Source organism: Herpailurus yagouaroundi, unplaced genomic scaffold (genome assembly GCF_014898765.1).
Source record: "Herpailurus yagouaroundi ecotype Mexico unplaced genomic scaffold, PumYag 196, whole genome shotgun sequence".
Lineage (NCBI taxonomy): Eukaryota > Metazoa > Chordata > Mammalia > Carnivora > Felidae > Herpailurus > Herpailurus yagouaroundi.
Genome location: NW_024412427.1, coordinates 15,233,508 through 15,250,580, shown reverse-complemented (window position 1 = coordinate 15,250,580; position 17,073 = coordinate 15,233,508). Strand labels below are relative to the sequence as shown.

At 43.4% G+C, this 17,073-nt stretch overlaps 1 protein-coding gene and 1 long non-coding RNA gene across 2 annotated transcripts in view; one reads left to right on the top strand and one right to left on the bottom strand.

Moving 5' to 3' along the window:
* Positions 1–1,880: 1,880 nt before the first annotated feature.
* Positions 1,881–17,073, bottom strand: part of LOC121012389 (uncharacterized) — a 19,377-nt gene continuing 4,184 nt past the window's right edge. The window contains exon 2 of the long non-coding RNA XR_005782080.1: positions 1,881–2,051. This is a non-coding gene — a long non-coding RNA (uncharacterized LOC121012389). The remainder of the gene's footprint in view (positions 2,052–17,073) is intronic.
* LOC121012384 (signal-regulatory protein beta-1-like) overlaps positions 3,514–17,073 on the top strand; it is a 19,430-nt gene continuing 5,870 nt past the window's right edge. The window contains exons 1-2 of the mRNA XM_040447483.1: positions 3,514–3,896; positions 12,310–12,669. Of these exons, the coding sequence (XP_040303417.1) occupies positions 3,827–3,896; positions 12,310–12,669 (430 nt within the window). The 5' untranslated portion in view covers positions 3,514–3,826. The remainder of the gene's footprint in view (positions 3,897–12,309; positions 12,670–17,073) is intronic.

Sequence of the window (17,073 nt, the reverse complement as noted above, 5' to 3'; positions counted from 1 at the left end):
CTGTGAACGGTGAGTACAGCCTGAGAAACTCCATCCCCTAGGTTTGTAAAACTAAATGTTTCAAAATCTGAAGCATGTACCAAATCATCACTACGCACTGGACACCGTGCCCCTTCACCCACAAACAACCTTGTAGGCTGGGATTCTATACATGGCTCTTCTTTCAGACTGGGCCCTGTGCCCACTCTTGAATGAAGCCCTGTGACAGACCATGCCCTTTGTGATGACCCAACTACCAAAACATGAACACAGGGCCAGAAAAAGTCCAAACTCAAAAGATAGTCAAGTAGGTTAAACGCAACTACATGTGTGCACCGAATGGTCCAAAAAGTTGTTAAACTGAGCCTACAAGTCTGCCTGGCCTTTCTGAGGTTTAGGGACAAAGCTGAGCTCGAGAATATGCATTGTGTCTTTTTTGGCCTACTTCCTGACTCCAAACTTAAATCACAGACACTGTAGCCCCATATAATCCTCTGGATTTGGATGGGATCTCCACACGGGGAAAGGTAGCCCCCAAGCTTAGTATCTCCTGAGACAAAACAAAGGGATCCAAAGGCAGGCAGAACCTCTACAAGCCTGCGCAATTCCACTCACTCATTTCTAACTGGAATGTCATCGGGGCCTGGTGACAGCTCCCTGAAGGGTCACCACAACGCAGTCAAGACATCGATCCCCACACGGGAAATCCACACGTGGCTGTGGTCTACTCCTATGGCTTCTGGGGAGCCAAGACACCCGCAGGAAGGTTCTCGTGTGTCACCCGCTCCCAGGTCTCGTTTGGATTAGTTGTCCCGGAGGGGTTGAGTCTCTCTCCTGGCACTTGATCCTTCCCTGGTCTGCCCTGGTCTACCCTCAGCTCTGCTGTTCTCTGATTCTCTGAGGACAACCAGTGTTTCCTGCTGCTCAATTTGCATTAATTTCATCAAATACAGTGTCATTAGGGTGTCCGTCTGTTCTTCTGGGAAAACTAGCTTTCCTCAGTAATGTTCTCAAGTCCAATCACATTCCATGCCATCCACTGGCCATGGAACATTCACATCTTTCGCTCAAGCTGAAACATGTGGCTTCCCTGCCATTTCCCTGCATTGGGCTGTGGTGTCAGTGTAGGGACCACAACCCAGTCTCCCTGCCTTTGGCTTAGTGTTAGCCTATGTCATACTGTGACTTCATATGAATTCTACTGAAATATATAACATCTTATAGTATTTAACAATCATGCCGTTTTTCCTCATTGTGAATACATTCTACTGCACAGCTGAAAATCCACTTGAAAAGAGTTCTAGAAGTCGTTAGATCATAATTTCAGAAGCCAGGAATCATAAATGGATAGAGCCTGAAAGTTGGGGTGTCTGACTAGCAGGACAGTAAAACTAGCTGTGTCTGGTGTAACCCCAGCTTTGCCACTTGTGACCTCGGGCAGATTACTGAACCTCTCCAAATCCTGGTTCCTTCCTATGTAAAATCTCAGTATCGTGGAGTCAAAAAGATGTAGAGTCTGTGAATCTTAAAATGTTAGAATTACCAAATCGTAGAGTGAGTCACCTGACCTGTAGGTTTTTAAATGGTATTTAATGTTCATCTTTGCATCTTACATGGCCAAAGTGGAAAAAAAAAAGGACAGAGCAAGATTCTGAGGCTTTCATCAACCCCATTCATTCTTTTCTGCATGCATCCCTCGATCCGACCATGCATCAAGCATGCATTCACTCAAAGCACACTCTCATTCAGCCATGCATTTACCTATGCAGGAATCTGTTAACAAGTACCTGAATCCTCCACTGGGGCAGACCCTGGGCAGATGACCCATCTCCAGGAATTTCCAGGCTCCCACAGTGGACTTTCTATAGTAATTGTCTGCTTTCTCTGGGCTGTGTCAGTTCCCCCTACAGGGACAATGTTCCAGCTTCACCCTCCTCGGACTTGGTAGCTATTACCTGCCATGTGCAGAGATTCTATCCACATTTGAACCAAGCATATGACTGAATCTATTTGTCTAGCTCTGTCAGACGCGTAAGTGCCACTTCTCCAGGGATGATGTGTTTTCTTGCAAACTGTCAAAAAGCCAATAGAGAAATATAGTGATATATCTTGGAAGTTTGTCATATGTTGGTGATTCTTTTGGAGAACAGAACTATTATTTGATTTCTCTCTGTGTATCTATTAATCTAGTATATGGTCTAGGTATAGAAGGACTTCAGTAACTCTTTTCGAGTAAACTATTCAATATTGTAATAACTATGCAATATATACACATATATGAAAAGAATTTCTCCCTATTCCTTCAACCTTTATCATTTCTGGGATTAATAAACTGGTAAGGAGTCTGTATTTGTGTTAAATCCTTCAATATCAATTTTTAAATTCTTGATACAATTAAGTTGCAAATATAAACCAAAAAGATCACACACACACACACACACACACACACACACACACACACACACTGGAATATTATTACTCAGCCATCAAAATAAATGAAATCTTGTCATTTGCAATGATGTGGATGGAGCTAGATGTATTATGCTAAGCTAAAGAAAGTCAAAGAAAGAAAAACACCATATGATTTCACCCATATGTGGAATTTAAGAAATAATAGCGATGAACATATATGAGCGGAAGGAACAAAGAGAGGGAATAAAACCATGAGAGAGTCTTAATGATAAAGAACAAACTCAAAGTTGATGAAGGAAGGTGGGTTGGGGGTGGGCTAAATGGCTTTGGGGTATTAAGGAAGGCACTTGTTATCATGAGCACTGGGGGTTGAATATAATTGATGAATCACTGAAACCTACCCCTGAAACCAATCTTGCACTGTATGTTAACTAACTACACTTTAAATAAAACTTAAAAAACAAAAAACTACTTTGCCCTATAAACCCCAGGTTTAAGTGAACAGCACAGGGAAATACAGTCAACAGTATTGGAATAATGTTACATGATGACAGATAGTGACTAGGCATACCATGGGAGTGTTGCATAATGCACAGAATTGTCAAATTACTGTGTTGTGCACCTAAAACTAATACAGCACTGTATGTCAACCCTAAAAATAAAAATTTTTTAAATGTTTCCGAAATAAAATTTGCCCTGGCATGAATAAAAAAGAACTGGACCCATACATAATACCTATTTGGTCAAGAGATGTTTGAAAAATGTGCCAACGCAACTCAATGTGGAAAGGATAGTCTTTACAACAAATAGTGTTGGAACAATTAGATATTCATATGTAGAAAGAAGGAGAAGATTCTTGACTGTTTCCTTATAACATAAACAAAACAATATTGTCTAAAAAATATTACTTTATCATAATGTGACTATACAGTATACACAAAAATACTAAGAACAACTTAATATGATCAATGGATCATAGACGTAAATTGAAAGGCTACCTATAAAACTTCTAGAAGAAACTATAGGAAAAAAACAAAACTGAATTTCATGGCCTTGGTTTAGCATAGACATTTTAGATCAGACACAGGAAGCACAATCTATAAAAGAAAACATTGCTCCATTTGACTTCGGTAATCTCTATACCCAACTTGGGGCCTCAAGAGTGGGGAGAGGCCCCGTGCAGGGAGGAAGCATGATCTCCCGGGCCTCTCCACTCTCTCTGAAATGTGACAGGATCCCTCAGCAAGGGAGGCCTTCTCTGCCTGACTTCTATTTCACAATCTAGAAACAGATTGCTAACTGACAGCCACGTCACCCCATCATGGGCACTTCCTCTTAATCATGGGAGGAGACAGGCTTCTCCTCTCTACAGAACAGAGGGCCTATTCTCCCCAGCACACACATTTGCACAGAGCAGGATCCCCAGACCTCCACAATGTCAGCCCCTGCCTCCGGGCCCCATCCTCCTTCTTACCTGCTGCTGCCTCTGCTGTTGGGACTCACAGGTAAGCATCGCCTTGAGGTATAATCCCCGTTCCCTACCTCCTCAACCTCGCCCTATCCCTGGACCTGAAGGGCCTCCAGGTAAGGACAGGTGTGCTGTGTGGGGCTGCCACAGAAGGCCAAGGACTGGGTGTCATCTGAGGGCAGGAAATCAGGGATGGGAGCATTGTGTGTATGGATCCATCACCTGAAGCTGGTTACCAGTGATATCCAAACAGCGGGTGCTTTCATCAGCCACAAGGACAAGTGTATGTATTAAATTATTTAATGTTCACAACACCCCCGCCTGATAGCTAGGACTGTACTCCTGATCAGCAGATGGAGAAATTCAGGCAGAGAGAGTTAATGGCCCAATGTCAGCTACCTAAGTCAGTGTATCTGCCGGGATTCACATCCAGGCCACCCAGCTCCGCGGTTCATTCTTTCCACCGTGTTATGCTGCTCGGCTTCTCGGTGGAGGCCAACTAAACAAACATCAGAAAATACAGAGAGGGAAACAGAAGAAGAGGCATCACTTACCACACTCCGAGGTCTCCAGAGTTCCAGTTCTGCTGTGTGTCCTCCCAAACTCTGGTTAACGATGTGTTGGGTGATCCTCATGCACCAAATCTTTTACTGAGCTTTCAACATGTATAACAATTTCATGAAATCCTCAAAGTGATCTGTATGCTAGCATGCTGGGCCACACTTCATGTATACTTGGGAATGCACTTGTGTGTGTACACATAGGAGTGGGCATGAGGAAGGGTACACACACGGGTGTGTGCACACACACAGGATATTTGAAAGTGCTTTCCTTACTGTTGCCTTCACATCACGTCCACTCTGCGTGAAATGTACATTGAACACACGTTTGGTTAGCTGCCTCTCAGCTAGTCACCCTCTTTTTCTACTTCTTTAAACTTACTGCTCACTCTCCACCAAGCTCTTAAGGCAAGTAAACTTCTTTCTGGGTGAAACGATGAGAACTTTGTGTATTACTGCCTTGGTGGTCCTCTTCCATGCTGGATCAGAGTGAAGAGGGGAAAAGGGGATACAAGAAGTGGAGATTCCTGCCTATGCGATCTACACCGGTACTTATATCCTGATCCCAATTATCTAGCATCGGCTGATGCCTCCAGGCCTCAGGAAATCTCGTGCATAATCACTTTCCAATTTCCTGAGCACTCACCCTGTGCCACACACACTTGGAAATGCACGCGTCTGTTATTTCCTAGGATCTTTGTATCCGAGGTAGACATTTTTGTCCCTTAGCTTACAGATAAGAAAAGTAGGCACAGAAAAGTCCAAGGTCACTCCGTGGTGAAGGCAGGGCTATGGTTTGAACTCAGGCAGTCTGAGTCTAGATCTCACGGGTCTAACCATTGCTCTTCTCAAACCCTGTGGCCCCACATCCATCCCTTGAAGTATGCAGATCTGCCAGTGGGTGTAGGGAAGGCGAGTGTGGGTGACAGCATTTGTGGTTTGCTTCTCTGGGGCTCTTCTGCTTCCTGGGTATATGCAAATGATTGTTTTCACCAAGACATCTTCATGGGACACTCGGCTTCTCATAATTTCCTGAGAAATTCTCCACCGAAAACAGACTCCAAGTTCTCAGAAAGGGATTGCCCTATGCAAATTCACGCATTGCATAAATATTGACTGGATAACTACAAGGTGCCAAGAACTGTTACATGAGCTTACGGAGTACTGGTTATTAAAAGAGAGAAAGTAGTGGCCCTCGTGGAAGTTATATCATGATGAACAAAAAGACTGGAAACGACAGATATACCAATTAAGCAAATAACACAACATACCAGAAAGCGATGAGTGTTAGAAGAAACACAATAGTACAGATGGCTAAGATAATGAGAGACTCTTTAGGGTAGGATGTATTTAAAGAGGCAGCCTGGGGGCGCCTGGGTGGCTCAGTCGGTTAAGCATCGGTTAAGCTCAGATCATGATCTCACACTCCGTGAGTTCGAGCCCCGCGTCAGGCTCTGTGCTGACAGCTCAGAGCCTGGAGCCCACTTCGGATTCTGTGTCTCCCTCTCTCTCTGCCCCTCCCCCAATCATGCTCTGTCTCTCCCTGTCTCAAAAATAAATAAAAACATTAAAAAAAATTTTTTTTAAATAAAGAGGCAGCCTGGGTGGGCATCACTGAGAAGGGAGATTTGAGCAAGATTATAAGAAGGTGGGGGTGTGGGCCATGTGATCTTCTGGAAGAAAAGCCTTCCTGAACAGCATGGGAACAGCATGTGCACATGCCCTGACCCTCCCGCTCTGTTCAAGGATTTGGGCTTTTACTCTGAGTGAAACGGTTGCCATTGCAAAGTTTTGAAGACACAAGTGGCATGATGCGACATGAGTTTTAACTTATTCTAGGATTTGGTTGAGATTAGACTATCACATGGCATACATAGAAGGAACTAGAGCATTCAAGAGCTTCCCACATTCGTACATATGGTGTGCACCAGGACTGCAGCCAGGACAGAAAGGGCAAAGAGGTCAGATTGTGGGTGCATGCAGAAGGGGATCTCCTGATACATAGGATTTGGGGTGGAAAGAGAGGCTCCCGAGGGTTTGGACCTGAGCGTCTGGGAGAATAAAGGTGCCTCAGCTGAGATGTACAAGGACGTATTGGAAACCGAGTTCAGTTTGGGACGAGTTAACTGTGAGAAGTTTACCTCTATCGAAGTAAAGTGGTGAGTGGCTGGTCAGACATACAAATCCAGAGTTCAAGGGCAAGGCCTGGGCCAGACATGGAAATATGAGGATTACAGATACACAGATGGCAGAGTTTACACCTCTCCCTGGCTCCTCTTGACCCTCTAATCCCTCTCACCTCCTCCCTCCCCTGTTCCCTCCATTTCCTTCCCCAAGATGCATGCCTATTTCTTCCCATTTGTCTTAGCAGTTCGGCTTCCTGACCCCAACTTTCCTCTCCAGACTTACAGATCAAACCACCTGATGCTCTTGGCACACCCAAGACTTGCCTGTGATAGCATGTACCCTCCTTAGGAGGCATGGTTGGTTTCAAATTGTGCTCAGTGCAGGGTTTTACCAGCTCACACTCTGTAAGAGCGAACCACACCTTTTCTCCCTGAGTAGCTAAGAAATAGAAAAGAACACAGGATGTATGTGTGTGTGGTTTCCAGTAGCCCTCTCCTCTGATTTATATGCCTGCCTAGTTTTTAGGACACTTCACAAGGAAGGAAATATTTTGTATTTCTCTATGTCTCGAGAGATTGGCTAGTCACTTAGGCAGTGAAATCCAACTGTAAAGTCTTGCACTTGCAGTGAAATGAATGCCCCCAAAATGACTGTGTCCCTTCAATGTAGAACTCAAGGTCCCAACATAGGCCACCTCCCACAACTCTTTTCAGAACACGGAAAAATTTGCAGACTACTATTTCCTTTGTTTAGGTGTTCCCATGGTGCTATGTCCTCCTTCAAGGACAGGTTTCTCAAATCTACCAGTCCCTGGAACAATACATTTTCTTTGTCCTCGAGCCATTTAGTCCAACTCAAAGGCTCTACATGGGGCGATCACCTTCTCTGAAGCCATATTTCTAATTATGCTCAACTACACATCACATAAAATCTACCCTCTCACCATTTTTAAGGGTATAAGCCAGTGGCCTCACGTACATTCACAAAGTTGGGAAGTCAGCACCACTGTGCATTTCAGGAACTTTTTCAACAACCGAAGCAGACACTTTGCATCCATTAAACAAGAATTCTCCATTCCGTCTTCCCCCACAGCCACCGATAATCTCTATTTTATTTTTTTGTATCTATGAATCTGTCTCTTATAGATACTTCATGTAAGTAGAATCATATGCCTGTCCTTTTGTATTTGGCATATTTTACTTAAAGTGATATTTTTTTAGGTTGATCCATTGTATAGTACATATCAGACTCTCACTGCTTATTAAGGTTGAATAGAAGAAGTCCATTGTATATATCTACATCAACACCTTTTATCCACTCATCTATGGATAGATATGAATTTTTTCTGCTACCTTTTGGTTATCATGAAAAATACTGTTATGAACACGGATGGACAAAGATCTGAGTACATACCAGTAATTTGGGGGGTGTTTGCCTAAGAATGGAACATTCTGATCATATGGTAAATTCTATATTTCAATTTTAGTGAAAATACCAGTTTCCACAGTGGCTGCACCATTTTTTATTCCTACCAACAATGTACGATGGTTTCAACTTATCCACAGCTTACCCAATCCTTTTATCCTGATTTTTCATTTTCTTGTATGTATTTTGGTTTTTCTTTATTTTGTTTTTGGTAAAAGCCATTCTCAGGGAAAGTGGTATCTCACTGTCGTTTGGATTTTCATTTTTCTAATGACTAGTGATGTCCAACATCTTTTCATGTGCTTACTCACCACTTGAATATCTTATTTGAGGAAATGTCTATTGGAGTCCTAGGTCCTTTTTCTCAACTGGGCTGTTCATTATTTCGTTGTTGAATTGTATGAGTTCTTTTTATATGCTGGTTATTAATCCTTTCTGAGACATATGCTTTGCAAATATTTCCTCCCATTCTGTGAGTTCTCTTTCACTTTTGATTTTGTCCTCTGCTGCCTGAAAGTTTTGTTTTTGTTTTTTTTTTTAATTTACTTATTTATTTTAAGAGAGAGAGCACAGAAGTAGGGGAGGGACAGAAAGAGAGAGAGTGACAGACAATGCTAAGCAGGCTCTGCGCCACCAGCACAGAGCCCAATGGAGGGCTTGAATCCATGAACCATGAGATTATTACCTGAGCCTGAGTTAGGCACATACTGGACTGAGCCATCAAGGGACCCCCTGCAACAATTTTTTTAAATTTTCATAAAGTCCATTTTAAATATTTTTTAGTTTGTTATGTTTGCTTTTGGTTTCTTATACAATAAATCATTGCCAAATCCAATATCACAATTTTTCCCTACAGTTTTTTCTCTGAAAATTTGGTTGATTTATTGATTTATTGATTTAGCTCTTGTATTTAGGTTCCTTCATCCAATTTGAGCTCATTGTTCTATACAGAGTACGGTGAGGGTTCAACTTCTTTATTTGGATGTAGATATTCAGTTTTCCCGTGTTTCTTTTCATGTTGAAAAGATCACTCTTTCCCCCACTGAATGGTCTTGGCACTCTTGTTGAAAATCATTTGACCATTGGGGCGCCTGGGTGGCGCAGTCGGTTAAGCGTCCGACTTCAGCCAGGTCACGATCTCACGGTCCGGGAGTTCGAGCCCCGCGTCGGGCTCTGGGCTGATGGCTCAGAGCCTGGAGCCTGTTTCCGATTCTGTGTCTCCCTCTCTCTCTGCCCCTCCCCCGTTCATGCTCTGTCTCTCTCTGTCCCAAAAATAAATAAACGTTGAAAAAAAAATTAAAAAAAAAAAAAAAACAGAAAATCATTTGACCATATATGTGAGGGTTTATTGTTAGGCTCTCCATTCAATTCCAGTGCTCTATATCTCTATTCCTTTTCAGTACTACAGTACTCTAATTATTATACTATGTAGTAGGTTTTTAAATCAAGGAGTATGAGTTTCCCAACTATTTTCTTTTCCAGGATTGTTTGGTGATCTGAGACCCTTGAAACTGCATATGAATTCTAGAATAGGCTTTTCCATTTCTGAAAAAAAAAAACTGCCATGGGGGTTTTGATAACAATTGTATTGAATCTGTAGATCGCTTTAGGTAGTATTGACATCTTAACAATATCAAGTCTTCCAATGCACGAACAGAGGAAGTTTTTCCATTTATTTATGTCTTCTTTCATTTCTTTCAGCAAAAATGTTTTACACTTTTTGGTGTACAGCCTTTCATCCCCATGAAAACAATTTACTACTAAGTATGATGTTAGTGCAAGCGGAATTGTTTGGTAATTTCCTTTTTGAATTGGTCACCACTCACTTAGAGAAATGCACTTGAGTCTTGACTGTTGATATTGGTTTTGGCTGTTGATATTGGTTTTATTTTTCCTCTAAGATTTTATTTAAACTCAAGTTAGTTAACACCCACTGTAGTCTTGGCTTCAGGAGTAAAACCCAGTGATTCATCTCTAACATATGACATCCAGTGCTCATCTCAAAGAGTGATCTCCTTAATGCCCGTCATACATTTAACCCATCCCCCCATCTCTCTCCCCTCCAGCAACCTGCAGTATGTTCTCTGTATTTAAGAGTCTCTTACGGTTTGCCTCCCTCTCTCTTTTCATCTCATTTTTCCTTCCCTTCCCCTATGTTCATCTGTTGAGTTTCTCAAATTCCATGTATGAGTGAGCTCATTTGGTATCTGTCTTTGTCTGACTTATTTCACTTGGCATAATACCCTCTAGTTCCATCCATGTCGTCACAAATGGCAAGATTTCATTCTTTTGTTATTTAAATATAATTTATTGTCAAATTGGTTTCCATACAACGCCCAGTGCTCATCCAACAAGTGCCCATATTCATATACATTGTATTATAGTATTTACTATGTATATTGTATGTTACTATATAGTATATATATTAGTGTATTATATGTATATAGTATTATATACATTGCCTGTATGTATATATACACACACACATACCACATCTTCTTTATCCATTCATCAGTTGATGGATACTTTGGCTCTTTCCATAACTTGGCTATTGTTGACAGTGCTGCTATAAACATTGGGATTCATAAGCCCCTTTGATTCAGCATTTTTGTATCCTTTGGATAAATACCTAGTAGTGCAATTTCTGGGTCATAAAGTAGTGCTATGATTAATTTTTTTTAGGTACCTCCATATTGTTTTCTAAGGTGGCCACACCAGTCTGGATTCCCACCGACGGTGCAAAAGGGTTCCCCTCTGTTGGTTTTTTTTTTTTTTTTCACATTTTATTTATATATAGCATAGAGATACTACTCCTTTTTATTTCCTTCATTCTGCTACCTTCTGGTTGATTTTTCCTCTTCTTTTTCTGATTTCTCAAGGTCCATAGTTGTTAACTGAATTGTGATCTTTCCTCTCTTTAAATGAAGGCATTACAGCCATAAATTTCCCTCTAGAGCTGCTTTCACTGCAGACTGTAGTTTGGGGAAGTTGTGTTTCCATTTTCATTCATCTCAAGGTGTTCTCTAAATTCCCTTGTGATTCTTTTTTGCTTAAGTTTTTATTTTGTAAGAAGGAGTTGTTTTGTTTCTATATATTTGAGAATGTCCAGTTTCTGGTTCTGTTGTTGATTTCTTATTTTATTTCACAAACTACTTCACCAGTTCACTGCTTGAAAAGACTTTCTTCCAGATTCCAGTAAGTTGCCTGCTTCTTAGCCTGTATAACAATGGCTCATACAAAGGTTTTTTATAGTAACTGGTTTCTGTAATAGTCTGGGGATACATATGTGGTAAAAAGAACAATATCCCCCCTTAAAAGAAGTCCATATTATACTACCCAGAGCCTGTGAATAGTTTTCTCTTACATGGCAAAAGAGATTTTGCAGAAGTGATTAACTCAAGACTATTAAATGGGGAGATTATCCGAGATTATCAAAGTGGCCCAAATATATTCACAAGAGTCCTTATAAGAATGAGGCATGGAAATCAAAGTTAAAGAAGGACAGGTGACAAGAAAGCATGAATCTGGAGTGATTGGAAGATGGGAAACCATGAGAAAAAGATTGTGGGCAGCTTCTAGAATTTGGAAAGACAAAGACAATAACTCCAGAAGAAACGCAACTCAGCTGACCCTTGATTTTAACCCAGCAACACCAATATTGGACTTCTGGCCTCAAGAATTGTAAGATAATAAACTTCTGTAGGTTTTGGCATTAAGTTTTTAAATGTATTGCAATAGCATTCAGAAACTAAAATGATTACGCTATGAGGGGGAAAAAACCACATATTTTTGAATGTCTTACTTCTTATGAAACTACATGCTTATGGTGTGTTTAAAGCTCTGCCCATCACTGTCTCTCAAGCATCCAGGCTGCTGGGAAAGACGCCAGCATGTGCACCTGCTTGTGAAGGAGGGAAGTTGATCCATAGAGGTTCCAGAAGTTAAACACACAGCCCAGAAACTACATTCATCACTTCCTCTCACACACAATGGTCTAAAGAAGTCTCACGGCCCCACCTAATGCAAGAGACCAGAAAGTGTAACACCCCAAGGGGCCAGAACACAGACAAGCAGGATCATTTGGCGAAGCACGACGCTTTCAGAGAGGACTGGGGCCGTCCGCCTGCATGTGCCACATTACCGAATCTCTCTGTGTTTTGCTTTCCTCGTCTGTAACAGGGTCCCGTGTGACAGGCTCGTCGCGAGGGCTACATGCCGTGTACACGCAGCGTGCTGGGCTCACAGTGTGCACTCAGTGAAAGCTGTTGTGGATAAATACTTGAGCAGACGGACAGGATCACACAAGGATCATAAGTAGCTGTTTTGTTCTCCCTCTAGGTGTGGCAGGTGAGACAGAACTGCGGGTGATCCAGCCTGAGAAGTCGGTGTCTGTGGCAGCCGGAGAGACAGCCACTCTTCACTGCACCCTGACCTCCCTGCTCCCCTCTGGGAAGGTCGAGTGGTTCAGGGGCACAGGGCCAGGCCGGGAGTTAATCTTCAGTTCCAGAGGAGGAGACCCCCACTCCTCTCGAGTAACAACTGTTACAGACATCACAAAGCGAAGCAACCTGGACTTTTCCATCCGCATCAGTAACATCACCCCAAAAGACACGGGAACCTACTACTGTGTGAAGTTCCAGAAAGGGAACCCCGATGAGGAGTTTAAGTCTGGACCAGGCACCCGGGTCACCGTGAGCGGTGAGTATCGCTCCTTCCCCTGGTTGTGACAAGTCAGTAAGAATGCCCTCCACTGTCTGAGCAGCAGATAAGGATCAGGTGCTGTTATGGGTGCCCCTGAATCAGCCCCTTCCACAGATCACGAAAGTTGAGGCCTGGAGAGGCTGTGCTATTTGCTGAAGACACCACGGCTGATAAACGGTGGGAAAATCTGGAACCGCGGTCTGCAGGTTCCCAGTTCTTCCCTTTTTCAATCCTGACCAACCCTCTGGTTCCCAGGATGAGAGACTGAAAGTCTGGGAGACATGCTAGTCACAAGGCCCATCCTCACATCTGCCTCCAAATAGCACTCATGTCGATGTGTCCAGAATCCTCCACACTCGGCATTTACTAAGCACCTGCTATGTGCAAGTTCTGTTCTGGGTACTGTAGGAGGAGGAGGTGGAGACTGAGAGTGACACCCACCAGAAATGTCCTTCCTGTGCCCAGATTGGTGGGAGGTCCCCTGGCAGAGAAGACACCGGGGACTTTGAACTGAGGCTCGAATTGCACGCGGGCCCTGCCCCTGCCTCAGTCGGTCTCCACACTGCCCTCCCAACACTATCAGCAGGGCTAAAACATAATCCATGCGAGGATTCTGCACAGTGTCACATACCCGTCATTGGTGAGGATGACCAGAGTCATGCTTACTCGTAAATGCTCCTCTTGTAGCCAAACCCTCTCCCCCCGTGGTGTCGGGTCCCACGGCCAGGGCCACACCTGAGCAGACTGTGAGCTTCACCTGCGAGTCCCACGGCTTCTCCCCCAGAAACGTCACCCTGAAATGGTTCAAAAACGGGAAGGAGCTGGCAGCCTCCCAGACCACCGTGGACCCAGAGGGAGACAGCGCTTCCTACAGCATCTCCAGCACAACCACGCTGCCGCTGGCCCCGGGGGACGTTCGCTCCCAGGTCACCTGCGAGGTGGCCCACGTGACCCTGCAGGGGGGCCCTCCTCTTCGTGGGACTGCCAACTTGTCCGAGACCCTCCGAGGTAGATGCCCGTCACCCCCGGCCCAAGCCCAGCTCCGGCCCCCAAGCCTCCCAGCCTGCCCCTCCCCCACTCCGTGCTCCCAGCCTTCCATCCCCTGGAACCTGCCTCCTGACAGACCCTCCCAATCACCAGGCACCCAGGGGTACTGTCACCTCCTCCTGTTTTAACGGCAGTTCCAGGTGAACACCTACCGTGCTAGGTAGTTTGATTTACTTTCCCATAGCCACTCCAATTATTGAGCACCTACTGTAATCCAGCCACTGCGTGCTTGGTGATTTCATGGATTTTGCTAGTTATTCGATTCCAAATGCATGCTGGGGGCTCGATTTCACTCATCATTACCCTAATAGCAGCTACCAGTAGGTACCTTGAGCACCTACTGTGTACTGGGCACTGTGCTTAGGGATTTCACTCGCATGCAAAGCCTACCCTGAGTGTTTGAGCACCAGCTGTATGCCTAGCACTGATCTGGGTCATTCCCTTGCTAAGTTCTCGAGCCCCTCCCCGGTGATGTGTCTGTTCCATGAGGTCAGAGCTTCTGCTCTGTGCTGTTTCAGTTCCCCCCACCTTGGAGGTTGCCCAGCAACCCGTGACAGGGGACCAGGTGAAGGTCATTTGCCAAGTGAAGAAGTTCTACCCCCAGCGCCTCCAGCTGACCTGGTTGGAGAACGGAAACGTGTCCCGAACAGAATCGGCCTCGACGGCCTCGAACCTCATAGAGAACAAGGATGGGACCTTCAACTGGACGAGCTTGTTCCTGGTGAATTTATCTACCCACACAGAGGACGTGGTGCTCACCTGCCAGGTGCAGCATGATGGGCAGCAGGCAGTCACCAAAAGGCATATACTCAAGATCTCGGGCTACACCAAGGACCAGTGCACAGATGGAAACTCGGGTGAGCCTTGATGTCAACTAATCTGGCATTTAATTTTATATTTTCTTTTTTCATGGTAAAGTAGTTATTCATGCTCATTATAGAATAATCTAGAAGTCTATAGATACGAAGTAGAAATTTGCTGTGAGGTCCGGGACTTCCCCCAAAGCCCACATTCCAAGAATGACCACTGGTAAGAGTCTGGTACAGATCTCTTTAGATCTTTTGACATAACCACGCATTAGAGAAAGAAACAACAGAGGGAGGGAGATGATCTTGTTGCTAGGGTCTGCCTCCTGCTCCTTCACCTGACAGGGGTTAAGTCACCATGCCAGGCCAGCCACCCCCTCCTCCCGATCTTTCTTACCTGCCTATTCTATATTCCTTCAGAACATTCTATTGTCACCCCAGCAAATGTCTGCATCCACCACTCTGAAATTCTGGAAGAAAGTCCAGAGGACCTGGAGTTTCCGGTTTTCTGTTTTTATAAAGAAATCTTTTTTAAGTTTATTGATTTATTTTCAGAGAGAGAGAGAGAGAGTCCCTGAGGACAGGGACCACCAGCCTGTAGAACAAACACGTATTAGATATAGCAACTGGTCATTGTCCCAAGGACCTACAGAGTCCCCCTTTTATGACCAAAGTATATCTCATTTCTCTCTCATGTAACATCAGAAGCAGGTGGAGCCAGGATTCAAGGAGTCTTTGCTCCAAAAGACCTTTCAAAGGCCCATGTTCCTTCTATATGCACTATGACATCACTGTCACTGCTGGGTCAACAATGGGTCACTGAGTGTCCATGTCCCTCCCAACTGGGAGAGTATAGATAGGAAGAGGAAAACAAATAACTTCTTTCAAAACTAGAGGTATACAGAAGTTGCAGAATTGTGTCCACTAATGACTTGGTCATGGATGCACATCCAGTTGCAAATAGAGTCCATAATTGTGTAGTCATGTGACTAATGACACTGGCTTTTCTACAAAACCAATATACCATTAGACACTTCATAAAATAATTTCCTACTATCATCTAAAATGGGGTCTATATTCAGATTTTCAAAAATTTCTTCTGTAACTTTATTTTGTGCACCTAGCTTGGTTTTAATTCATCTGTAAATGCTTGGAAGAACTTTCCTGTGAAACCACCTAGGCCTCCACAATTCTTTTTTTGACTTGAAAATAATCTGAATGGCTACTCAGATTCATCATTTTATATAGGATGCTTGGGGGCCCGCTGTGCTTTCGAGGAGTTTGGTCCATTTTCTCTGAGTTATGAAATTTCTTCCCACAGAGTTGCTCATAGTATTACCTTGATAGTCTGTTGATGTCTGTAGGGTCTGTAGTGACATGCTGTTTCATTCTTGATATAATGTGTTATTTTTCATATTTTTCACTGTCAAAATTGCTAGAAGATTTTCAATTTTATTGATCTTTGCAAAGAACCCACTTTTTAAATTTTTTTTTATTATTATTATTATTTTTTTTTTTTTTTGAAATTGACATCCAAGTTAGTTAGCATATAGCGCAACACTGATTTCAGGAGTAGATTCCTTAGTGCCCCTTACCCATGTAGCCCATGCCCCCTCCCACAACCCCTCCAGTAACCCTTAGTTTGTTCTCCATATTTATGAGTCTCTTCTGTTTTGTCCCCCTCACTGTTTTTATATTATTTTTGTTTCCCTTCCCTTATGTTCATCTGTTTTGTCTCTTAAAGTCCTCATATGAGTGAAGTCATATGATTTTTGTCTTTCTCTGACTAATTTCACTTAGCATAATACCCTCCAGTTCCATCCACGTAGTTGCAAATGGCAAGATTTCATTCTTTTTGATTGCCGAGTAATACTCCATTATATATATATACCGCATCCTCTTTATCCATTCATCAGTCAATGGACATTTGGGCTCTTTCCATTGTTTGGCTATTGTTGATAATGTTGCTATAAACATTGGGGTGCATGTACCCCTTTAAATCTGTATCTTGGTATCCTCTGGGTAAGTACCTAGTAGTGCAATTGCTGGGTCATAGTATAGTTCTATTTTTAACTTTTTGAGGAACCTCCATACTGTTCTCCAGGGTGGCTGCACCAGTCTGCATTCCCACCAACAGTGCAGGAGGGTTCCCCGTTCTCCGAATCCCCGCCAACAACTGTTGTCACTTGTGTTAGCAATTCTGACAGAGTGAGGTAGCTTCTCGTTGGAGTTTTGATTTGTATTTCTCTGATGATGAGTGACATTGAGCATCTTTTCATGTGTCTGTTAGTCATCTGGATGTCTTGTTTGGACAAGTGTCTATTAGTGCCTTCTGCCCATTGTTGGTTTGTTTTTAATTCAAGTTAGTTAACATACAATGTAGTCTTGCCTTCAGGAGTAGAACCCAGTGATTCATCTCTTACAGATGACACCCAGTGCCTATCCCCAAAAGTTCTCTCCTTAATGCCCATTACCACTAGCTCATCCCCCCACCCACCTTTCAACAGCAACCCTCAGTTTGTTCTATGTATTTAAAAGTCTCATTTGG